Source organism: Polypterus senegalus, chromosome 15 (assembly GCF_016835505.1).
Source record: "Polypterus senegalus isolate Bchr_013 chromosome 15, ASM1683550v1, whole genome shotgun sequence".
Taxonomy (NCBI): domain Eukaryota; kingdom Metazoa; phylum Chordata; class Cladistia; order Polypteriformes; family Polypteridae; genus Polypterus; species Polypterus senegalus.
Window position 1 is genome coordinate 125,568,089 of NC_053168.1, and position 26,605 is coordinate 125,594,693.

The following is a 26,605-nucleotide window of genomic DNA, read 5'->3' on the forward strand; positions in this document are numbered from 1 at the left end:
ATTATGGTCTTTGAGTGCCGTGACCCAAACGGTCTCCCTGAGTGCAGTTCATGTTACTGAAGAGCACAAAAAGCAGAAGCAATGTGAACTCGCTCCAACATCTCCGAGACCCAGACAAGCACCAGCACCGGCAGGAGCTGCAATTGATCCCTTTTCATATGACGTTTCCACCATCTTTGTCAAGTCCTCTTGAGGGCGGTGAAATGAAACATTCCCTTTCCTTATTAGATGGGCTGCTGCCAGTCAAACGTCTAGCCCCGCCTAACCTACTGAAAATTACACCTCTAGCCCCGCCTAACTCATTCACACTCAGACAGTTAGCTCCACCTAGTCCGCTGTCACTCAAATATTTAGATCCGCCTAACCAATGGACACTCAAACAGTTAGCTCCGCCTATTCCACTGTCACTCCCCACCCAACATGAAGAGTTTGCAGACCTCCTTCTGCCTTCCTGCCAGAAACCTCAACATTTCCCCCCAAACCCAGCAAATGGGCATTGGGTGGTAACAAAATTATCTGTTTATAAAATTAGATTTTCGGAACCTCCCTACATTTTAGATTTTCTGACTTTAAGCCCTTTTATCAGGTTAACTAGGTGGTCTCACCCCTACCCCAGACCCTCATATTTCACATCTATCATCTGTCCACATGACATTTTGGTGTGTCTGTCAGCGTTCCTTACAGTTTTTCTGTTCTCTGTGAAAGGTACCATATAAAATGACCAGCCTCCTGCAAATGCCATCTTTCCCTGAGAGAGACCCTCGGAGTCCGTCCCTATTGGCCGTTCACTTTCACACTTTTATCCACCTCTCCATGTCTGTGGCTTATTTTATTCCAGATATCACATTGTTAGCTCTCCCTCATTTCTCATTTTCGTTTGATTTAATGCAAGCACACTCAGTGCCACTGGCATCACACGCCACATCGCTAGATCTGCCTAATTTACTTTTTTCCATTATGTGTGGACAAAAACACATTATGAACTAATTAAAAGGAAGTAGAAACGCAAAAACAAATCCTGTGATGTTCTCTGGAAATTCATTAAGAAGTTGTTGATAATATTTTAAGGCATCGAAATGCAATAAGAAGTTCATTAAAATTCACAGCCCTTTAATTACAATGGCCATTGCCTTCTTCCATTTTGGTTCAGTTTATGCATCTGTAATGCCTTCCGCTTCTTACGTTCCCACCACACTACATTCTCTGAACAATTAAATGGTTGACATTTTAAAAATCTTTTTTGAATGCATCAAGCAAATCATCAGGCTGAGAGTGGAGCATTTTGTAGAAAAATATTCAAATGGTCTTTCAAACTTGTCTTTAACACTTTGAGAGGGTCAGCACTTCAAATGGAGGTGGGCAGCTCTGACCATCACTTAGGAGCGGCTCATGAAAAGAGAGTCTGGAATGAGATGTGAGACCACCAGACGACGCTCATCAGCAGACCTGAGAAGGAGCAGAGACCCTCATGAGGGTCTTCATATGAGTAGGTGCTGACCCACTGACTACTCTGTAGATGAGCATCAATCAATCTATCTATCTATCTATCTATCTATCTATCTATCTATCTATCTATCTATCTATCATTATATAGTGCCTTTCTATCTATCTATCTATCTATCTATTTATCTATCTATCTATCTATCTATCTATTATATAGTGCCTTTCATATCTATCTATCTATCTATCTATCTATCTATCTATCTATCTATCTATCTATCATTTATCTATCTATCTATCTATCTATCTATCATTATATAGTGCCTTTCTATCTATCTATCTATCTATCTATTTATCTATCTATCTATCTATCTATCTATCTATCTATCTATCATTATATAGTGCCTTTCTATCTATCTATCTATCTATCTATCTATCTATCTATCTATCTATCTATCTATCTATCATTATATAGTGCCTTTCTATCTATCTATCTATCTATCTATCTATCTATCTATCTATCTATCTATCTATCTATCTATCATATTCATACAGTGCCTAACATTTTTATTCGTCCATTGTTGTGTAGTATCCCAGCAGCTTTTGCCTTCAGTGTAACTCAGCTTCCATTTTCGAAGTCGTCCTTCCAGGTCCAGAAAGAGCAGATTGGGAGATCACAGCGAGGGGTGGACGCCTGAAGTGCTGTGCAGAGGTTCATTATCTGAAGGTGACAAGTGTTAGTATAAAAATAAACAACTGACAACAAGTCACCGGCTGAGATGCGCCCGAGTGTCTCACTTCATTACAGATGTGAGTTAACAAAGACGAGCTGCCAGAAAGCCATGTAAACACTGCAGGCCTGGAGAGAGGTGACCAGCAGGACCTGACTACAGAGAAGCTGCAGTGTGTGGGTGGGCCCCGGTGGTCTTCATGAATTTCCCTTTCAGCTCTTCCATTCACCTGGCCTGAGTGACAGGGCATCCCCAGGAGCGCAGACCCTCGTGTTTGCCGAATGTCAGGCCGGACTGTCCCTGGGCACCTCATTACCACTTCAGCCAGCAGGTCGATAGTTTCATCTGAGGTGCCATAGATTACCTGGAGTTTGTTGTGCATATATATATATATATATATATATATATATATATATATATATATATATATATATATATATTTATTATTTTTTTTTTGGTTTCCATTTTTCTTTCAGTTTGCCATTCTTATTTATTTACATTTGTTTTTTTTTTTTGTGGCAGGGGCTCCTTCCTTGAAAATCACTGGGGCTTTCCTCCAATCACTGAGCCCAACTCATTATTCTGCACTTAATAATTCAAATGTGATGCAAATACTCCAAACACATGGGTTCATCCTGCCACCTAGTGGTGATGGAAAGCAAAGCAACCAGTGAGCTATTTAAATACACTGAAGATTTAATAAGAATCTTTCCCTTTCTTTATATAGCTGCTTCTCTGTGCTCGAAACGCTGAACAATTTAACATTTTAAGCAAAGGCCGACACCCGCCATGTATCTAATTTTAGCAAAGCTTAATTCATAGAAATGAGCTGAGTGGCCTAAAGATGAAGCAGACGGGCTGCTTTACTCATCAGCCCACCGACCCGTAATGTCCACCAGTCGCCTGTAGAATGAGCTCACACACCAGGCTTTCTTCACCGCCTCGTCATCTGTGAGCCTCTCTAGCTAAAGTGCTCAGAACCATTAGCTCTTTTAGCTCAGCCTGCATTAAAGATATTAAAGTCATTTTTCAAGACGGAGCAGCAGCAGACAGCTTGTTCAAAGGATGAGGATCTTTAGATGAAGCCGACGAATGATTTGTCCAGGCGGAGGGATTTAGACTCACAAAATTAATAGGACGTTTCATTTTGGCACCGAGAACAAGAACGTCCTCATTATTGTGAAGGACATCTCGGTGACAGAGGAGAGGAGCGATTATGACAGAAATGAGAAGCTGCTTAAACTCCTGCTGCATTGACCCTGAACGTAATCTGGGCTTCGATTTGGATGAAGGGGCGTTATACACTGGCAACACTTCGAGGGCTCCTCTTAACAGACGCGTTTAATATATAGTGCCTTTCACATATCTATCTATCTAGCTATCTATCTATCTATCATTATATAGTGCCTTTCTATCTATCTATCTATCTATCTATCTATCTATCTATCTATCTATCTATCTATCTATCTATCTATCTATCTAGCGGATGCCAGCCGTTACTTTAAAGTGAGTTCTCCATCAAGGACATGGGGACACAGTTTGGACTTTTCCAATCTGAATTTGGCTCCATGATTAGACCGTTAGAATGACCAGGGAGTTTGGTGGACAGCAGCTCTAGTCGAGGGCTGGTTGGTCCGTGATGCGGCTCATCCATTGTCAACTCCAAACATGTGACCCTCCTGTCCTTTAAATTGTGTCACTGGTGGCCAAGCCATGTTCTTCTTTTTCATTGGTCCACATTTGAAGTCATTTTTCTTTATCTCAAGTAAACAATCCATGTTAGATTAGCTGGCGGCTCTCAGTTCAAGCAAGTGGTGTCCCGTCTGAGGTGGGCGCCTGCTTTGTCATGGAGGTTCTTGTGAGCCCCCCCTGTACTAAACACCATTCAGACTCTTAAACTGCTTATGCTGGATTTCCTGGGCTGCACTCCAACAGACGCCGTGCTCATCTGCAGCACCTTTTATTAAATTAAGGGATTTTTAAAACACCCCCTGCTGTGCAATGGCACGTACTTTGCATCTGGATTTTTAATTCTGTCTTTAGTTGAGCTTAAGAATGAACTTGTCAGTTTAAATTTTAAACTGCTCATGAGGTTATAAAGTATAATGTTAGAATCTTATAAAAAAAAAAAAATTAACAAAAAAAAAAACACACAGATGGCCTCACACTTGCATTTCAGGGTGGCACAGCCATGAGTGCTGCCAGCTTACACCTCCTGGGATTTGGGTTCAAGGGCTTGTCACAGTCCACATGATGCTGAGACAATGGAGTGAAGCAGCAGTGCCAAGGGAGACGTCTGTTGATTACTGAGCCCCTTTAGACTGCCACAGCGTAGACTGACAGGCAGTCAGCACAAAGACAAAGCAAAGTGCAAATGGCGCTTGTCTGTCTACCACACCCATGAGACATGACGTGCAAAGAGGGCATTAGCTGTGTAAAGGGTGCCAGTGAGTCTCAGAGCACATAACACATAGATGACACCTTAAAATATCTAAATAAAACCACAAAAGACATTCAATGTAAAAATAAAACAAATACAATTTTAACTTTGAACTTCCATCAACATTATGTGGTAGAAGACACCCAGAGCAGTCATTAAGTCGCTTCACCCAGTCTTTGTCTCCATGTGCTTTCAAAAATGAGGACTTCACTTTCAGTCTTATTGTGCCCACCATAAGAATGCTGCAATCCACTTTAAGAAAATCATAAGTGTCTGTGTGTTCTCTCGATTATGTCGCTGTCATCCCAACAGATGGTGCATCACAAACATTCACACTGCTCGTGTGAATCCCATGGCAAGTGGCACATAACAGAGACATGTGCATTGCATTCATCATTCCAACAGATGGCGCATCACAAACATTAACATTGTTCTGGTGAATTCCATAACAAATGACATAAAATAGAGACATATGTACTGCATTTGTCATCCCAAAAGATGGCACGTAACAAACATTTGTAGTAATAAAATACATTGTATTCGTCATTCCAACAGATGGTGCATCACAAACACAGACCCCAACTCTCTCTTCTGTTTCTTTTTCCAGTTTCTTTGTGGTGGCGGCCTGCGCCACCACCACCTACTCAAAGCATCCTGATGCACCAACATTGATGGACTGAAAGCCAGAAGTCTACGTGACCATCATCATCAGGTCCTTCCATGAAAACCCTAAATACAAAGAGGACTGTTTCATTTATGTTAGGTAGATTGCCCAGAGGGGACTGGGTGGTCTCTTGGTCTGGAACCCCTACAGATTTTATTTTTTTTCTCCAGCTTTTGGAGTTTTTTTTGTTTTTTTCTGTCCACCCTGGCCATCGGACCTCACTTATTCTATGTTAATTAATGTTGACTTATGTTTATTTTTTATTGTGTCTTCTATTTTTCTGTTCATTTTGTAAAGCACTTTGAGCTACATTTTTTTGTATGAATACAGTATGTGCTATATAAAGAAATGTTGATTGATTGATTGAAACATTAACACTGCTTTGATGAATTCCATACCAAATGACATAAAACAGAGACATATGTACTGCATTCATCATTCCAACAGATGGCGCATCACAAACATTAACACTGCTGTGGTGAATCCCAAATCTAACAAAGACACACACGCACTACATGGTGGACTGCAAACATCATCAGTTTGGATTTCAAGCAGACTTGGCCGTGTAACACAGCTAGCATTGAAATATCCCTCAAAGTATATAATGTGTTATAAACAGCATTGAACGATGTAATAATGTCCAGAATGAGAGGAACAGCAGGCAATGTATATAAAAATGTATATGCAGTATACATGTTGTCACACACGTGCGAATAGGGGGACGTTGTGTGGACCAAGTAAAGGTAATTCCACGCCAGGCCAGGGGGTTCATTAAACCTTCTCCTGCTATCTCTACAGACCAGCCGCGGGAAAACCTGTCTGAATCAAGAACGTCACTTCCGGTCCCAGCTCCCAGGCTGATGTCAGAGAAATGTCACTTCCGGTCAACCTCCATCACGTCCAGTTAACTTACATCACTTCCTGTCTAACCGTTTAAAACCGCCATCTTTTTCAACCTTCAGCAGGTCTGTGTTGGACTCTCCACAATCAACTACTCAGTTTTATGAAAAACCAAACCTTTGCAGCTAGGAATATTATACGGGTGGCTGCCCCAAACCTTTTTATGTGTGTCGAGTCCTTTTACCATCCTTTTTACAATGTAAATATGTATTGTCGGGAACATTTTACAGGTTTGTGCTGGATGAATACAGGGAAGGGATTAAGTGTGACATCTAACTTCTGTTCCTTATAGTGGAAGAAGAGAAACAAATGGAGGAGCACTGAGGTCAGATCTGCTTCATGTGAGGAACTGTCCCCCCTGGTCTGACTGATATTTAAATCAATGAGTCACCGGAAGTCAGCTGCCATTCACAGGCCATCCTCTAAGCACAATGGATCTCCCCACCTTAGAACATTGCATTGCTGAAATGGCAGATGCCAATCGTTTCTTCTTTAGCGCCATTCTGCTTGTTTTTCATCCTTTGGACCTCGTTCTCCTCTTTATGGTCTCACTCGCCGGTGGGCACACACCCAGACCAATGGAGTTTAGCAGAGGTGATGTCCCACGTGCTAGCTGGAATGCCGTCTATTTCGGCTTACTTAAATGTTGCTGCTGACCATGAGCCTCCTTTCATGGCCACAGTTTTAGTCATCTTCTAATGGCTGCTTCCACTATGGTGATGCTCCGTGTCACAAAGAAAAATGATTTCATGAACATGACAATGACAATGACAAGGAGTTCATGATCTGGACCTGAATCCAGCCTCCCTGGTATCAATGGCGTGGTCCTGTATTATGCTGATCCACAGGTGACACTGTTGTGTAAAATGTAGTCAAAAACCCAAAGGGACCCCCAGGCTCTAAAATAGTCGATGGTCTCCTCCTGTCCAAGTGGGATATGTGAGCGAAAATGAATTGAGATCGGACCAAGGGAGTGGAATGGCATAATGAACAACTCCACCCATATTGAACTTTACATGTTAGATAGTAAAAATGGAGATAGAAAGAGGGGGGGTCAAAGATTTGGGGGTCCAAGATGGAAAAAAATTCCCATTTTAATAAAGTGATGATGCCTTGTGAGAGCCTGGGGGTCTTCATCAGACTAAGCGACGTGGGTTCCAATTGTAAACTACGAACTGTTAATTGGACAAATGGGACTGAGCAGGTCCAAGGATGAGTGGATGGATGGTAAGGTGCTTCTTCATATCCTCCAGGGTGTTCCTAAGAAATGCTAAACACAATAACCCGTGTAAACGCTGGCACCTTTCATCAGACGGAGGGCTGTTAACCCGCCGCCATCAAATTAATTGTCATTTAACGAGGCTCGTAGAAACCATAAACTCCATCTGAGTTTCTCAAGGCTGGTGGGCGTTTAAGAGGCTTCTTCATCCTCAGAAACTTGTAATTCCTGCATATTGGTGACAATTCCAAAAAGCCGCAGCCACAATCGTTTAACAAATTCTAAAAGGATAAAGATTGGGGATTACGTTTTCTCATCTCATCTTCAGCACACAACGTGCAGGAAGGAAGGACTTGCTTGTAATACTCTGAAGGAAACGGCAGAGCACCCTTTGAAGTGGCCACGGGCCGATGATTGCTGAGCCAGGGGTTCCGAATCACGGAGTGGCACGGCTCTGACGGATCTCGCGTCCCTCCCAATGTGCTCTACTGGATTATTCTGGAAGGGCAGGATTATTCTTTAGAGCAGGAGAGCCATTGGTTTAAATGCGTATGGTACTTATGTCACATATATGACTTTGCGATGTCCTGAGCGTGGAGGAGACGTAGTCTCTTATTACACTCAAAGAGCCAGTTCAGCGCTGAAGTGTCACAGACGAGGTGGTCTTCAGCCGGCAGGGCACTCCGTGCGCTCCATACAGCGTTGGGCCAGTAGAGGAACAGAAAGTGTCACTTAAATGTCATTTTCAATGCAAGAGGTTATTGGCGTCTCTAGGGTTGGGGTCACCCAGGCCAGATTAAGACCCCCTCAGGCCTCTTGGTGACTTGGTCACCTTAGAGCTACGGGTAAACTGAGAGTCAGGGCAGGCCTGACATTTTGCACGTCATCAGCCGAGTCCTTTGTGTGCCTCCATCAGATTCATCAGGTGTGATGAAGGTCAGAATGCTGGAGCTGAGGTGCGTTCAGCTGTTAGTAGAAGGACGTGACATTAAGTGCTGGCCTGTGTCACGCTGCCGCTTAGGTGGACACAGTGGACCTGATGCCTCATTGCTCCAGCACTCTGGGTTCATTGCTCAACCCTGGACATTCTCACAGTGCCTCTGGGTGGTTTCATCCTGTTTCCTCCTCTGGCACAGCATGTCGGGGGTCCGTGGCGATGGAAGGTTTTATGTACAGTGTGACGCGGCTTTAGTTACATGCTGGAGGAAAGCCTTGTGGCCACGGAGTGTTTAATGGGGATATTTGTGAGTGCAATCAGCAGAGCCATCCCTCATTGACGCTCCGTGGGCCATTAAGGAAAGCACCTACACTCACAGGGATTATAGGGGGTCTGCGTAGGAAGGAAAGGGGGATAACGAGTAAGTAAAACACATCGATGTGGAAGAGAGCAACAGAGAGAGGAGGAGGAGGAGGTTAGGAGCTTACGCTAAAACAGAGCATTGCTGCACCCACCACATGACAACAGCAGACAGAGGGGGCTGGAGACCACCAAGGTAACTCCATTTACTGGCGACACACGCAAGGTTCAAGAAGACTGGAGACCAAATTGAACTGAACAGCACAACTTGAGTCTTCTCCATTCCCTACCTGAGTGACTCTGCTGCAGATGTAAGCGCTGACTTCAAGTGTGTAGTTGGTAGGACAGGACCTGTGGGATGGCACCAGAATTAAGATGAGAGTCCTTCCCTTGAATCATCTTCGTGACTGGTGGTAGAGCAACAGAAGGAGTCTTTTCTTCATGTAACGAATCATAGACACTTGGAATTGGAGACCAAGTGGTGTGGTAGGTGACAGGAGCTGAAGGCCCTTCAGATCTCGACTTGATGTTATTTTGGACAATCAAATTGGGTTAGGACGGATGAGCCTGCTGGGCTGAATGGTTTCTTCTTGTCACAATTGTTCTAAAGTTCTAGTTGTAAATGTGAATAATAAAAGGTAGCATCCACCCATCCATCCATTTTCCAACCCGCTGAATCCGAATACAGGGTCACGGGGGTCTGCTGGAGCCAATCCCAGCCAACACAGGGCACAAGGCAGGAACCAATCCTGGGCAGGGTGCCAACCCACTGCAGGACACACACACCCCCACACACCAAGGCCAATTTAGAATCGCCAATCCACCTAACCTGCATGTCTTTGGACTGTGGGAGGAAACCCACGCAGACATGGGGAGAACATGTAAACTCCACGCAGGGAGGACCCGGGAAGCGAACCCGGGTCTCCTAACTGCGAGGCAGCAGCGCCACCGTGCCGCCCCTATAAAAGGTAGCATCAACTTGAAAGTCAGAACAGTTAACATTTCTGTAATATGAAGAAGCCGCTCTCTAACTGTAACTTAAATGACATCCTGCACTTGATTATATCAGTTTTATACAAATGGAAGCTACTCTCATATTCTGTATGCCAGGACTTTTCAGTCTGATTGTGGGGGCTGTAGCATCGCCGTTGGTGACACTGCCGCCCCCCGTCCTGTCAAACGCATGCCATTCTACATAACAAAAGCCACGAGAGGATAAACTGACTAACACATATAAAACCCAGGCTTCTCCCGAACTCCACGGAGTAGGCGGACCGTCCGCCGTACTGACGATTAACGGGAGACACGCAGCGGCTTTCAGGCGTTCACGTGATCAGCGCCCGACAATTCAATTAGAACGAAGCGCGGTAAAGGGAACTACATTTCCCACAATCCCTGCAGATCTCCGGGCTCCGTATTAAAAGCAGCTGAAGGAGACGCGGAACTCATTGAGCGCCACAGCGAGGCAGCCAAAGCCCAGCGTGGGAGGGACTACGGCGTGCGCTGGGCTTTTCAATGATCTCCCGGTGAAGGGCAGCTGGAGAGCCGCTGGCTTCGAAACTGAAACAAGGTACCTTACCGGCGGTTCGCAGTCCCGTGGCCGGCGGTTTTTTAGGAGCTCTTGGCTTTAGTTGCGTGCGTTTCGTTTTTGCCGTGAGGCGCGGGAGTGAAGCGATCCGATTGCCTCAGTAATGTGATTTAACGCGCCCTGCGCTGCCTACTGATGGGTGCCGTGGTGTGTGTGTGTGTGTGTGTGTGTGTGTGTTTGTAGTTTTCGCTCTTTGTAGTTCTTGTGTGTGTGTGTGTGCGCGCGCTTGGGATGTCAGTTACAGTTTGAACGGCTTCTGCCCCGCGTATCGCCCGTTTGCCCATCCGAGTGCCCCCCAACTTCTCCCAGTGCTGCCCGTCTCGGCGGTTTCTCAATTAAAAGGCAAATCTTTGTTTTCGATCCGATGCACATGCGCTCCGTACGCTCCGCGTTATTAGACACTTTTAAAGCTTTTCTTTTCCACTCTGATTGACCCGAACGGATATTTCATCCAAGCCAAGTCCCATCTGACTCGCCTAATGGCGTTACTTTAGGAAGGTTTTCGGCGATGTGTTCGTCTGCTGGATGTTTCAATTAAAGCTGATTGGATATTGATGCCGCAGACTAATCAGGCTCTTTCATCAGGACTGTATCCAATAAAAGATTTATGTTACATTTAGTAAGCTCTGGAGATGAAGTTTCTTCATACCGCACCTCCTTACGCTTTCTTCTATTTATTTCGTGTAGAAATAAATCCATTGGCTCGGTCGATCGAATCGATTGATTGAAACAGCGTGCATGTGCGGGTAACGCGACCCCTGACGAATGAAGGAGAGATCCTTTAGCACTGCTGGTACAATAACCTTCATTTCTATTTATATGACTTTATTCACGCGTTCAGCATTTCCTAGCCTGCCTCTCAAAATGATGTCTCTTGTATTTTTTTATTTTTATTTATAGGGGTCTGGAAGATGACGTGAGTGAAAGCAGCGCCAAAGGGGAAACGGGAAAAAAAATTAAATAAATCAGATGGCTTCACTGGAATTGGTTTGCCTTAATAAAGAAAACAACCTGCCCGATGCCAAGCACGACAGCGACTGGGTCGTCAGCGCACTTTACAGCTACAAGGAGCGGGGGGTCGCGTGCGGCGAGCAGCAGTGTCACTCTGCGCTAAGAGCCGCTGTCGGCGACGGAGCGCTCACTTCAGCACCAAGGACAGCGACCAGTAAGGGCGCGCCGCCCCAGCCCCTCGGCAGGGACACCAGGGCGTGCTGCTGCGAGCACGAACTGGAGGAGACCGCGTTCACGTACGTGGATGAAAACGTCAATCTGCAGCTCGCCGGCTCGCATTTAGCCCCCAAAAGCCATTACGAGCAAGTGGACCCCAGCCGCCCGCATGAAATCCAACAGGAAGCTCCGCCGGACTTGTCGCTCATGTCGGATGATGAAACTTCTTCGGAGGCTTCGGGGAAATCGGTCGACTACGGCTTCATCAGCGCGGTCACGTTTCTCGTGACGGGGATCTCCTTGGTTGTTATTTCCTATGCAGTACCTCGAGATGTCAACGTGAATCCCGACAGCGTGTCGGCGAGGGAAATGGAGAGGCTGGAGAACGAGAGCGCCAGGGTGGGAGCTCATCTGGACCGGTGTGTGATCGCGGGGCTCTGCCTGCTCACCCTGGGCGGGGTTGTGCTGTCCACGTTGCTCATGATATCCATGTGGAAGGGGGAGATCTACAGGAGGAAAGCTCTGGCTTATTCCAAAGAGTCCGCTAAACTCTACGGCTCGATTCATTTCCACATGGACTCGAGTTCGCATGGCGCTACCTCGCAGACGTGCATAGTGGAGGAAGACGCCGTGACCGTCGAATGAAGAGCTGGCAGATGTGGCCGTCGGCTCCATGGGGCCTGTTCGCTCATTTCGGTGTCATTCAGTGCGTTGGAGTGATGAGCGTCAGCGTTAAGTGAACACTGGAAGGGTGGGCTCTGGTAAAGGTGGGCTCGACCTCTCATCTCACGTGAAATGATCCAGCAGGTCTTAGTTACCTTCGTAGTTACATAAACCTCAACATTTTTCAATACTTTTAGATTTACAATTTTAGCATATTTATCCTACCCTTTTAAGCATCCTGTAGATATATACATATATATTTTTTCTGACAGATGAATGGGGTGGGGTGGGATGGGATGGGATGGGGGGCTTCCGACCACTGACTGTTTTAAATGCCATTTCTACCCTCTTAAATGCCAAAGTGGCTCCTTAGCGTGACATCGTGGGGGGCACTGCAGCTACTCAACTCACCCCACAGAGGGCTGCAGTGAGCTCAGGTTTTGGTTCCATCCAGTTTCTTGAGGTTGATCGGACCCCTTTCCTGAAGGAATACTCCAACCCAAAATGCTAAATTCAGTGCTGGTTGAAGCCCATTTGGATCCCTAAGGTCGAGCAGCACCCCTCGTTGTCCATACCAGGCAGTCAGTAGTAGACTTTTGACTTTGACCAGGGAGGGAGCCCCCCTCGGTGTCCGGAGTGCGTGCCGATTCAGTCACACAATTGGTGTCACTCTGTGTCCTAACCAGAGACTCTTAACAGTGTGCACCTCTTCACTTTCACAAGCAGCACCCCTAGTGGCCTGACTGGTTTAGGCTGTAATCACCATTTTGAATTTTCTGGTGTGGGCGCCCACAAGAAGCACCGCTGGGTAAACCCGCCACAGTCTAACTTTTTTTATGTTACTTATCCCATGTAATTTGTAGTGAAAAAAAATTGGAGAATGAAGATAACAAAGTGTTGGATGGAAAAGGTGTCGATGGAAACCAACAGCAAACCAAATGAAAAACATCCTTGAAAACATCTCATGAAAGTCGTGTCACCAAATCCACATTTGTGTTAACCAGTTGTACACTCAAAACATGCAAACACATGCTTATTGCCTCATGGGATTGCAGACCCGCCTCTCCCCCTCATTCATTGGTCAAGAATCCTGTCGATTCCATTCAAAAAGTCGGTCCCATGAGGCTTCAGTTTCCTGTCTATGAAGCGCTCTGATTATTCCAGGAGTATCTGTTTAATAAGAGATATGCCAGGTGCACATTTAGAGCACACAACTGGGGAACGGACACGTGGATTATGGGACTGGAGTTACAGCAGATTTTTTTTTTTTTCGTTTTTTTCCATCAATGTTTTTCACATCACACAGCACGCTGGTCATTATTGACCTCTGTTAAGTCACAAATTTTTTTCACTCCTTCATGAAAAGGTGGGATTCCACATTTTTTCAGCCACCAGCATAAAGTACGCTGGGAAAATAAAGTACGTGGGAGAAATGTATTCATTTTATTTATTTATGTATTTATTTATTTTTTAAATTTATTTATTTCTGAAAGCTGAATTGTTTTCATTGCTTCTTCTATACTCTTAAAAACCGGGGTGCTAAAACGGCTCGTCAGAGGGACCCCAAACTTAGCCCACAGGGGGCGGCAGCAGGCCCAGGGGTTTTGTTCCAGCCATTATCTGCCTTTCTAAAGGAATGAGTCAACCATACATGAGATCTATAACTTTATATATTTACTTATTTTTTTTACCTGCCCCATGCTTTGCGCCCTCCCCCACCATAACCGTCTATGGAGGAGGAGCCAAAGCTTTCGATTTGATGGATCTCAACTTTTCTGGGTCCCCTGACACTCAAAACCTCAAACTCGATGATGTGTGTGTGTGTTTCTTCACAGTTTCTTGAGCTAAAACAGCCGGATGGAAAAATCCCAAACTTAAAACTTAAGCCTGTGATGAGATGACGATGTGCGGATTCGTTTTTGAGCCAAATCATGCAAGAAGAAGAGGCACTCGAGAGGAACCCTCAAATAGCGTCATTCTGCAATGAATGACAAATTCTTCTCATCAATTGCTATCGTAACGACTTGTTTTATGATTTCGAGCGGTAGATAATTACTGAAACGTTAGAGAAGAGTTTCGGTAACTTGCTTCCTAGGGGCTCAAAGCCTGCTGACATTCACGTCCAAATTTTTCTTTAGTTTTTCCCAAAATGGAGACAGAAAAGTGTATTACGTCAAACAAGTCCATGGTGCCCAATGCCGAACAACAGCAGACCGTCCAGATTCGGTTTGGGTGATTTTATTTTGTCAATTCTACGTCTTGGCCGCGATTTTCAGGTCCTTCTATTTGAGAGCCGTCATTAGCGCCACGTCATGCTTTTTAAGGGGTGTGGCCTCGAGGGGCGTGACCCCCAAGTAATCGGTGCAACGGGATTGGAAGCTTGGCTGGGGACGCTCTTTGTTATCCAATCAGTGGATAACAACACAACAACAACATTTATTTCTGTCGCACATTTTCATACAAATAGTAGCTCAAAGTGCTTTACGTAATGAAGAATAGAAAAATAAAAGACACAATAAGAAAATAAAATAAGTCAACATTAATTAACATCGAATAAGAGTAAAGTGGTTCAATGGACAGGGGGGACAGAAAAAAAAACAAAAACTACAGACGGCTGGAGAAAAAAAATAAAATCTGCAGGGGGTCCGAGGTCATGAGACCACCCAGTCCCCTCTGGACATTCTACCTAACAACTTCTTTAAACAAACAAACATAAATAACAATTGTTTGCTTTTGTGCTTCTCACGAGTTTCCTTCATTTTTGACTTCTTTGCTTGTTTTCTGGACTGCGATTCTTGTCTGCCGGTGGGGTTTGGTAACTCGGTTTATTTTCATTTATTTTGCTTTTCATTTTTCTATGTGCTTCTCTCATAAAAATTCACACATAACAGAAAATAAAACTCTGAACAGCATAATAAACATGTCGGTCAGCCAGTCAAGCGCTGCTACTGCTGCGCTTCAACTGATGGTGCAACTCCTGACCAATCAGTGAGGGAGGGAGGCGGATCTTCAATTCAAAAGGCAAGTCATGTGACTAGTGCTTCCTGTTGAAGATGAGCGCTGATTGCTGCGGAAGTTTAGCAGAAAATGCATGCATTGTGCGCGGTGCCAGCAGACCACTGGGTAAGTGACATTGTCTCAATTATGTGACACGAGTAACGCTGGATATTTTATTCTTTTCCTGGATGTTTCCCCTTATTGTTTGCGTTGTCACAGCACCGGTCACCACTGGCTTCTGTCCAATCACAATCACTCGTTGCTGTCTCCATTCTGCATCACTACGTGACACTGAATTTTTTTTTCCTTGGCATCGGATAAGTAAAATCTAATTTAACAAAAGAGATTTTTGGTGGAGGATTCCTTTATATGGCACTTCCTCGTTGAACCCTTTCTTGTCAAAGAGCCGTTTTATTTTGAGAAGGGGGTCTTTGCACATGAAGTTGGTTCTTTGGGCTTTGAAGAGGGTCCTAGAAATGTGGAACACGACACAAATCTTGAAAGTCCAGCAGGATGCTGCAGATCAAGAAGCCCTGAAGTGACCCTGCACTCTTAACGTGATGAGCCCCCCAGAACTGTACAAGTCCATTAATATCCATTCATGGCTGTTTTGCAGAGCTTCATATATGAAGGTTCTTTCCAGAATCTTCACATGGATGGTTTTCCAAAGGGAAGCAAAGCTGGATCTGCTGGCGTCTCGGCCCAGTCCATGGACGGCAGTTGTGGCTGCGAGTTTTTGTTCCCACCAAGATCTGCTGTTGGACTGGGACTCGTGTCCTAATTAAGCTCACTCTTATTTGCTCCATCTGAATATTTGAATTTGCTTGAAAACTGAAGATTAGAAATGTCTGTGCAGACTACGGTGTAAGTAACCCCTAATAAAATACAATCTTAGGACAGAGTGCTCCTTTAAAAGGGGGTACGGCTACTGGGAGATATACGGTACATGCAACACTCCAGCACAGCCATGCTGAGAATTTCCAAGCAGTAATCACTAATCCGCATCATCATCATCATCATCATTAGACATTTTATTTATATAGCGCCTTTCCCATACTCCGTACACGTGAATTCATCTGCAGTGACTTACTAACTCACTCCAGCGGCATTTCATGTCTGAAACGTAGGTGGCACCAGCCGCTCGGCCCACCTGTCTAAAGGCCAATGTAGACCCCCGTAGCCCCCGTGACGTCACACGCCTGCCACAGTTTCTTTTTCTTTTTCTTTGTGTTCTCCTTTCCTTCCTCCTTTACTTAAAAACCAAAAGCGTCGTCCTCAGCGGAGCCACGCTTGCCGACCCACTGAAGTGCCTTCTGTTGGAGCGCATGCCTCCTCGTGTTTGCTGTTGCATGAATGGCTGATCCTTAATGTGTCTCTTTTTAGACTCCACTCATTTATTTCAGGAGGCAGCCTGGACATCTGGCTCATCCTACTCATTTGCCGTTTATGCTGCTCTGTTTTTTACCTGATTTATGTATCGATTCCGTGTATTCATATCTAAGCAACTGGAATGCTGTGAGGTGCAAATTTGAAATGCAAACTTCTCTGAGATTTGTCCCTCCGTTGATAAGCCGGTAATCCGTTTATTCCACGCTCGGAAAAATTGTATGTAAATATTGCATTGTGATGTAAATATTGATGTCAGAAAATACAAATCTATTTTTAACTGTTTCTCTTTTTAATGAAACAAATGTGAGGTGTGGTGTGCATTTGCAATGCCCGATGTTCTGTCTTTTGTGTTTTCACGCCACATTATGCCTATTTTTTTAACAAAATAAACAAGAGTTTCACTGTCCATCTTAATACATAAATCTGAAGACACCATTTTACTGGTCAGCGTATGCCGTCAGCTCCATTGCCAGCCGTTCCAGGCTGAGCCCACACAGGTTAGGTGGGCATCACCAGCCAACACCACCCCCAGGCCTGGCACCAGGGGTGGGACCGGGTTTCCCCTCACTGGCACAGCACCGGTCACCACTGGCTTCTGTCCAATCACAATCACTCGTTGCTGTCTCCATTCTGCATCACTACGTGACACTGAATTTTTTTTCCCTTGGCATCGGATAAGTAAAATCTAATTTAACAAAAGAGGTTTTTGGTGGAGGATTCCTTTATATGGCACTTCCTCGTTGAACCCTTTCTTGTCAAAGAGCCGTTTTATTTTGAGAAGGGGGTCCTTGCACATGAAGTTGGTTCTTTGGGCTTTGAAGAGGGTCCTAGAAATGTGGAACACGACACAAATCTTGAAAGTCCAGCAGGCTGCTGCAGATCAAGAAGCCCTGAAGTGACCCTGCACTCTTAACGTGATGAGCCCCCCAGAACTGTACAAGTCCATTAATGTAAGTCCATGGCTCTTTTGCAGAGCTTCATATATGAAGTTTCTTTCCAGAATCTTCACATGGATAGTTTTCCAAAGGGAAGCAAAGCTACTCTGCCCAGTCCATGGACGCCAGTCATGGCGGCAGGTTTTTGTTCCCACCAAGAGCTGCCGTTTGACTGAGACTCGCGTCCTAATTAAGCCCACTCTTATTTACTCCATCTGAATATTTGAATCTGCTTGAAAACCAAAGACTGGAAATGTCTCTGCAGACCGGGTAAGCTTATCCAAGGCAGGGGACACCATCTTTGTGAACAAGGGAGACCCTACTAGGACTGCAAAGCTCCACAAGGTGCACAAGCGCCACCAACCTGACAAGGTGGTGGCCCAGGGTGGGCTCTGGGCTATCAATGAACACACATCTCAGCGCTGCCTGCTGCAGAATGGGGTCCAGTTGCGTGGCATTGTTCATCGTTCAGCTCATGCGGTTACTGCATGTGAGGAGCTTCATTTGGAGCCCCAGCAGTGGCTTTCTTTGTCTGGTAAGGCACCTTGAGTGAGACTCGGACCACCAGGTAGCCAGCACCTCTCAGATATCTTTGCTCGAATGACTTGATGTTAATGATGAGTGCGCCTCCCCCACTGACCCCCTGTTTCGTTACAGCCTTGGCAAGCTCCACATTAAAGGTCAGCGGAGCAGAACCCACCCGAGGTTGGGCAAAAATAACAAATAAGCGCCCATCCGTTATTTCACTTTTAATTCCAATGTTTAGAAGAGCCCCCCGCTTTTTGATTTCCATTTTCCTGTCATACACTAAAATCGTGAGGTGGTCTCCGCGTTGGGTGCTGCCAGCCACCTTCCAGCTGACGGGTGGGCCGATTGGCCCTGCAGCGTCCCCTGTATGTTAGCTGCTCTCAGGCATGAAGGCCGTCGCTCGTGTTAAAATGAGGACCACCTCGGTTGTGTTTTTTCATGCACCTCCGCTTTTCCCAGTCAAGGCCACGCAGCACACGCCGGTATAATGGTACAAAGCGCCCAGGACCGTTTGATCCCTCACAGGTAGCCACAATCCCCTAACTCTTCAGGGCAGATGTCTTCTTTTGTCAAAATGAGTGGCTGACGGTGGTAATCAGCTGTAAACGGTGACAACCCTAACCCTAACCCTAATCCGCCATTATGTTTTAGTTGGACTCTGTTTGCTAGAAGGAACTTTAGCTTTGTTGGTCTGACCGAGATTCTCTGTGCTGGTGTGATTAGAGAGGAGCAAACAGCAGCAAAAATGGCATCAACATCTGTCAAGAGATCGGCGAGAATGCATAAAGCAAAATACTCTGCAGATGAAGTTTTGCATATCGCTGAACTGGACTCTGACTTGTCACAGGTGATGGAGAACGAATGTGAGGCATCGGCTGATCGATCCCAAGCTGATGATGGCGCTGAACAGGTTGGTGCAGCTGACGCACCTACGCCAACATTCGCCAGGGATGACTGACACTTACAACGACAAGAGGTACAGACCAGATTGTGATGCACTGCGACCGCGACTGCCACCATTTGAAGACAGCCTGGCAGCCGCAGCACGCAGCATCAGACATTTTATGTTAAATTCTGTGTGAAACTGCTGCTTTGGGTGTCTTGCAGAAAACTGTTTTTTTTCTTGGAAAAATATATTCAGCCCTCAAAGGGTTAAAAAGGGAGCTATGAGGACTGTGGCGCTCACAAGACGTTCGCCCGCATCGAGATTTTCAATCAAATGTCCTGGTAAACTTTGGAGAGCCACTACATGAGCTCCTTCTGTTTCCCAACTGGCGTTTCTCAGCCATTCACATTTCAGGTGGTGGGCTCTGGCCCTGGCCCAGTGGAGCTGTGCAGGTGTAGTCGTGCCATGGGTGCCATCATTGCAGCTCAGGTCCGTTCAACCTTAAATACGAGACGTAGCTGCTTCGGTTTGGGTGGTCAAATCCTGTGGGTTTTCCACGACAGCCGGCGTTGGTCAGGCTCTCCCTTTACTCAGCGTCTGAATGTCTACGGCTGCATTTTGGCAGATGACGCCAAGCCAGAGTGGACCCCACTGACCTGCCATACCAGTCGAGGCAGCCCGGGCACCAGCTGTTGTGACTGGTATCTGTCACTATTTCATACGTTTCTCCAAAGCTGTTTTTGCTGTTCTGTCTTCGTAATCGCAAGTGTTTTTAGTCTCTGGGAGGCTTAACTCCAGCAGCCCCTTGCTTGTATGCCATGTTGGACGTGACGTGCTTGGCGAATCAGTGTCGATGGTAGGGACCACAGAATCCTGGCACAGCTTCACATCTCTGGCCACCGAAATCTCACTGCGGAGGAGAGTCCATGTCAAGTGAGCGCTGCGCTGTGTGTCTTCAGGCAACCCATAAGCCATTGCAAGCGTGTTGGTACTGCATCAGCTCCTATCCGGTGCGGGTAACATGGCATTTTCAAAGTGCCGTTCCTTTTTAACTTCTCCTCATATGTTTGCAAATTATATAAATATAATAAGTGCACAGAGTTTACTGGTAGGCATACCTGGCAGTGCCAGGTCAAGCAAAGTAAATTTTCCTGGATAACCCACTACAGGGCACCATTTTGCATTGGTATGCCAAGTCCCAAACATGCAGTTGTGGGCATGAAGTAAACGTTTCAGGATGAAGTCCGGCCTGTGCTGTCCATAGGGGGAATCTGAGCAAACTTTAGTGGAGACCCCTGAAACGGTGAAGACTTGCATGCCGGACAAACCCACCACAGCACATTTGGCTTCATTTGTATATTCTGGTTGTTAGAGAGAACTACAGGTCCACAAAGAGAAAATATTGGGGTGCCAAGCCAGTCAGCCCCACTTCATAAGGTGCCAGTCCAACAAAGACAAGAGCGCAATGGCACTAAACAAGCAAAAAGCACCGTCCTCGTCAGGAACCTTTTCACTTGGCTGGTGAGGCCTGTGAGCACCACGGAGGGAAGGAGCAACCGCAGGATACCAGAAGGGGCAAAGTCAGGTGCCCTCACAGGGTTTCTTCTTGGCACTGCTGAGGTAAAACCAGAGGATAAGGTGAACACCAGTGCCCCCTCTCGACTTGAGGTGGGCATACATCTCTGTGGCGAGCCTGGAGGATGATCGACATGTGTGCCAATATACAGAAGTGTGTGTGTGTGTCACCTCCAGATATTTTAAAGTCAAGCGACTCTCACAGTGGAGAGCCGGTTGTCCAGTTTTGCCACTCGCATTTCCCAAACCTGAGTGTTTATTTGACATTTGCTGCTTTTGGTGACTCGTGACACTTTCTTTTTAGTTTTATAAATATTTTAATCAATTTAATGTTACAATTTAAATGTAAAATGATAAGTAGAAGGATATACTTTAATGATAAGTTGTTTGCAGTTCCCTGGCTCTGCATGCCACCTTCTTTCTGTTTAACTGTAGCCTGGTATTCGTGCCAGTTGTGATGGCATGCTGGCACACTGAGCTTCTGCCAAAGGTCCTCCAGCGTGATGGTCGGTGTCATCAGATGGCGCAGTCACAGCCAAGTTCATCCCAAGTAATCCATGCCACTGTCCTAATTCGGTAGGAGGGCACATCAGGGGAGGCACTGGCAGCGTCACAGACGTTTTTTTCTTAATGACCTGGAAATGTCATCTGATTTTATCTGATTGAAGCTTTTTGGGATTACTGAACATCACAGACAGAACAAGAATTAAAAAGTCGGGTTATTTATGCGAATTGCTGCTTGCTTGCCATGAAAAAATGTCATTAAAGAGAACGGGACAAAGTAGCCACTTCTTGGCAACTGCTAAATGACAGCCAACTTCATTTTGTTTAAGTGCTTCACATGAGGAGACCTCATCCGTGTCACACAGACAGATAGATAGGCAGGCAGGCAGGCAGGCAGAATGACGGGCGCATAAAGTGTCTTCAGACCTTCACTTTTCCACATTTTGTTCTGTCGTTTCCATTCCTTTCTTTCCTTAATCAACACTCAACACCCCAAATTGACAGAAGGATTTTGTCAAATGTACTAAACTTAAAAAACTGAACCCTGACAATGACACAAGTATGCAGACCCTTTGCTCAGCACTGTGCTGAAGGCCCTTTGGAAGCCATGCCAGCCCGGAGTGCTCATGGCGAGCTCCACAGCCCTGCATTTGGGGATTTTCTGCTGCTGTTCCCTGCTGATCCTCTCCAGCTCTGTCAGGGTGGATGGAGACCCTCGCTGGATGGCTATTCTCAGGTCTCTCCAGAGATGTTCAACTGGTTTCTGGTCTGGGCCACTCAATGTCAACCCTAACCCTAAACCCTAACCACCATGCTTGACCGGTGAAGAGCTCTCCATTGTGCAGGTGATGAGTGGCTTCTGGTTTCCTCCAGACATGATACTTAGAAATGAAGCCAAATCGTTGTGTTTCTCAGAGTGCCCTTCTTCAGACTCCAGGCCGGCTTTCATGTATCATCTGGTTGTTAAGGCCAGTCTGTCAATATTTATCCTTCTGGAAGCTTCTCCCATCTCCACGCAGGTTTTCTGGATATCAGTCACATGACCATCAGCTTCTTGGTCATGTTTCGTACCGGGGTCCTTCCCCCTTTGAGAAAAGCTATGGTTGTTCCACATTTCTTCTATTTAAGAATTATGGGGGACACTGTACTCTTGAGAACCTTTGAATCTGCTGCCACCCTCAAATCTGTGCCTCCATACAATCCTGTCTCCCTTGACCTCATCACTTGGCTTTTGATCAACCGTGGGCCCTTCTATGGGGAGGTGTGTGCTTTTCCTGACTATGTCCAGTGGAGAGATTGGACCACCGGTGGACTCCAAGCAAGATGCAGAAACATCTCACTGATGATCAATAAAGTGGGATACGCCTGAGACACATTTCAAATGTCACAGCAAAAAATACTTTCTGAAGGTACTGAAGATAGAAAAGTCTCTGAATGATAGATAGATAGATAGATAGATAGATAGATAGATAGATAGATAGATAGATAGATAGATAGATAGATAGATAGATAGATAGATGTGAAAGGCACTATATAATGATAGATAGATAGATAGATAGATAGATAGATAGATAGATAGATAGATAGATAGATAGATAGATAGATAGATGTGAAAGGCACTATATAATAGATAGATAGATAGATAGATAGATAGATAGATAGATAGATAGATAGATAGATAGATAGATAGATAGATAGATAGATAGATAGATGTGAAAGGCACTATATAATTGACATATAGATGGACAGTGTGCCCCCTCTGGCCTGTTTCTTTCCCATACCTTCGCTCACGGCTGTACATTCAGGTTTCGTTGCATCTTTGGACTTGAATTATGAAGCCCCCCGCAGTTTTTTCTCCCTCATCAACATGAAGTGGCACTACAGGGATGGCTTTTATGATTTTAATTGATTACACCTGAGGGATCGCTCCAAAATCAATCCACTAGTTCTTCCCGGCTCGGTTATTTAGTGTTCCTCGTAATCTGATTTTTTTTTTTCCTCCACCCATGCAGTTTTTCTTTTGTTGTGTTGGCAGAAGCGCATAATTTATTGTCCCCTGGAGGACGGTGAGAGTGCCCTCAGGACGTAGCGCTCAGGCGATATGCATTTATTTTGAATTTACCTTCCCTGCTCTTTCAAAGAATAATCAATCAGACAGCCGCATTATCTGGAGCTTCTCTATGCACTTCTGAAAAGTTTCCTTCGTCTCCGGCTGATCTCCGTTTTCTTTTTTTTTTTTTCCGCCTTTTGTAAATGGCCTCCGCAGATTGTGGTGAAACTCCAAAGACAATCTTTACAATATTTACAGCCTGCACCATCTGCTGCCTCCTGCACAGTGAAAATGAGCGCAAACATAGAGAGCCGCTCAGCTGATAGATAGGCAGGTCGACCTGGGGGGCCCGCTGACTCACGTAACGCACGTGAAGGTGGGATTGGAGTGGCCCACAGGAGCCGATAGGCACCATTCTTTGGTCACAGATCACCTCCTTGTCTCAGAGTGAGCTGCGGCCATCTTGGTTATGATTATCCAGCATGTCTGGTTCACTCGTGGTCCCCCGGTTAAAGGGGGGAGTTCATCTGTGTATTCACAGGTGGGCGTCACGTTGATGTACTTCATGTTCTGTGTTTGTGCAGGGGTGGGAAGTGTGGGAAGCAGCAGAAGTTAAGAGACTGTAATAAACGCAGCGCCGGTCCGTCTGTATTTTCTATTTAGTCAACTAAATCGATGGCCGAGCCCCGTATTTGACGTGGTGAAGGCTGATGTTTTCTCGTCACCCATCACAACGTTCCCTGACCTTCGACTTGTGGTCTCATTGAACCTGATATTCACATTTCAGGTGTAGGCTGCCCCTTTTCTTTTTGATCACATTCTCTGCCTTTTTAGTTCCAGGGTGGTTTTGATGTACTTTGTAGTTTTTTTTAATATGATTTGCACAATTACGTTCACTTGTTATTTGACGGACTCCTTTATCCAAGGTAACTTACAATATCTGAGAGACACAACTGGTTTCATTTCTTTTATTTGTCTAATTGAAGCACAGGCAGGTGAAGTGAGTTGCTCCTCATCCTCACATAGTGGTGTCAGTAGTGGGATTTTAACCCACAACCCCTAAACCACAATGCCGTATCATCACTCCTAATTATGAGATGACAAGTATTCTGGTACGACCCTGCAGGAAAGGAGCTTTGTAATAAAAAGACTGATTAGCATTACAGTGTCACTATTAGGGTCTCCAAAGTGCCGGGTCTGATTTTCTTTTTGTTTTTTTTTTTGTTTTCTGCGTAAACCTCGCCAGCCCCCTGGCATCGTTCAGGTAAAGACGAAAAGATGGTTGCCAACAGACTCTCTCCTTTTGCCCCACAACCCAAAGGATTCAACCCACTGACGTCACGTCCGCTTCAACCCCAGAGGTCTCGTCTCTTGTGCCGCAAAGGATTATTAAGGGGCAGGACTGATGGAAACAGACATTCTGACCAAAGCCGAGACTGAAGAGTGCCAAGCTCCGCTATGATGAAGTGAGTCGTTAGCCTGAGAAGAGGCACAGACGCCACCCTGACGCCACCCTGACATCACCAATCACTCTGTTTAGGTGAGAGTGTAGAGAGTTCAAATCAAACGTGCATGACCAGGTCACCTGGGGCTTTTATGTCCACACCAGACACGGTGTCCCTCTCGGTGACACGGCTCAGCATAGTCCTTCTAGTGTAGTTGCTCCTTCCTGACCAAGTCTTTTCTTGCTTTGTCCTTCCATCTCCTCATTTTCCTCCATCATAAATCTATCCACCGAGATGATCCATCACATTTTGTAGGCATTACTGCTTCATCAAAGTTGAAAACTTGTTGCCTTGGCAAACCTCACACTAACATCCCGTGAGAGTCCCTCGGTCCCCCTGTAATGTCGCTGCCATGAGACGCCTTACTTCCTGTACTTCAGTGTCTGTTAGTGACTTACACGCCCTCTTCTTTCCTTTCCAGACTTTTCTCAGGTTGACGTCTGGCCTGCTCACGTTCTCGGCTTTATTCTCATACAGTAGGCACTCAGTGGTAAAAATAACTCAAAGCATCGTCCATTGATTTTGAGGCATGGGATTAACAACTAGGGCCGCATAGAAATCCTAATGGATACAGAAATGAAACAAGCAATGAAAATGGGGAGCGCGTAGGTGAGGTGGACGCTGTCTGATGAAGTGGACTGTTTCAGTGTCAAATGGCGGAATCAAGCGGATCAATCGAGCCTGGAAGAGCCAGGGCAAAATGCAGTCTATACTACAGTCACGGACTCGGGGTGCCAAGACTCAGGGCATGCACATGCCAACCATGGGATCTGTGTGTGCCATCCTGGGGTAAGTTTGCCTGACATTTTCTGGGACTGCATCCCCGTCTTCTGACTTATTCAATCCAGAGTCATGAGGAGCCCTCCTGGATGCCAGTCCATCACGGGCAAACACACACTCCCCCAAACTTAGGCCAGTATGGAGTGGCCAGAGAACCAATCCTGCACATTCCTGGGCATGCAGGAGAGGAGCCAGAGTGCCAGTAGGAACACCAACGGACACCTGGGGAGAAGGTGCAGGGAGGGGTCACAGGGTTCAACGCTGGAATGACGAAGGTGGCAGGGCTAACCAGTGGCACAGAACTCCTTGTTTCTTTACCAGCTGAATCCTTGATGCCCATCACAAGGTGCCAACCTTCACCCCTCCGTCCTAGTCTGTATACAGTTGCTGACTAATTGTTGCATCTCCACGTGGACTCCCCTCTTGTGTTGTGTCCTTTTTGTTCCTTGTTGAGCCATTTCTTTCACATTAACCTGACTTTTGTTCATTTTCTGCTGTATATTTTTTTGCTTGCATTATGTTCCATAGTTTTATTTGGGTGGTCCCCCTAAGGGGTGGGGACACCTGCCAATCTTCTCCAGGAACCGCCCTCCACCCGTCTGCCATGGGTCCTGGTGGCTCATTTGTGTGCACTTGGGAGTCGGTGAGTTCTCCTGCTTTTGTGTTTGGATTCTCTGGAGTCTTTGACTTTACGCTCAGCTTTTGGTGGTCTGTATTGGCTCTCTGGTTGCATTGGATTGCCCGATTGTTTTGCCTTTGTGCTCATTGTTAATGAGTGGCATATTGAGGTATTAAACTTTTATTTTATAAAGATTCTACGAGGCCCTTTTTCCTGTCTAGATAGGGTGAAGTGACCTGAGGTTGGGAGCAGGCGCTGATTACAGCTCGCTACCGCACCCACCAGATGGTGAACCACCCAGATTGAGATCCGAGGGCAGCTATGCAATGGGTGACATGTCAGCACCTCACTGAACACTGGCAGGTGTTTTACAGTGGCTAGACAGGGTTTTTGATGGGATTTCCCCCTCTAGTGGCCATATTTTGAACTACAGTTGGAACTTAACATGCTTGGGACTCCCAGTCACGACACTAATGATTTGAAAGGATAAACATGGAGAAAAAGCATCTGAGCCCAACACTTGAACCCAGAGCTCAGGAACAATGAGGCACCACCTCTGACTGTGCCACCTCTGAATGTCTGTGGCGGGTGTCATCATTTCTGCCAAGGACCATTTCATTATTGTTGGATTTTATTGTGTTGTGGAGTTCCAGACATAGCCACAGGGGATGTGAGGCCTCCAAAATGATCCCCAAAGCAGAGCTGTCCAGATGTAGCTTCACCCCCAG

General features: G+C 45.8%; 2 protein-coding genes across 2 annotated transcripts in view; one reads left to right on the forward strand and one right to left on the reverse strand.

The window, feature by feature from the left end:
* Window positions 1-26,605, reverse strand: part of rspo2 (R-spondin 2) — a 130,574-nt gene that overhangs the window by 18,299 nt on the left and 85,670 nt on the right. The gene's annotated exons all lie outside the window — the stretch shown is intronic.
* LOC120516199 (transmembrane protein 74) lies at window positions 10,135-14,598 on the forward strand. Its single transcript, XM_039737712.1, has 2 exons — window positions 10,135-10,261; window positions 11,180-14,598. Exon 2 carries the CDS (start codon window positions 11,249-11,251, stop codon window positions 12,089-12,091), a length of 843 nt encoding a protein of 280 aa, XP_039593646.1. The 5' UTR covers window positions 10,135-10,261; window positions 11,180-11,248; the 3' UTR covers window positions 12,092-14,598.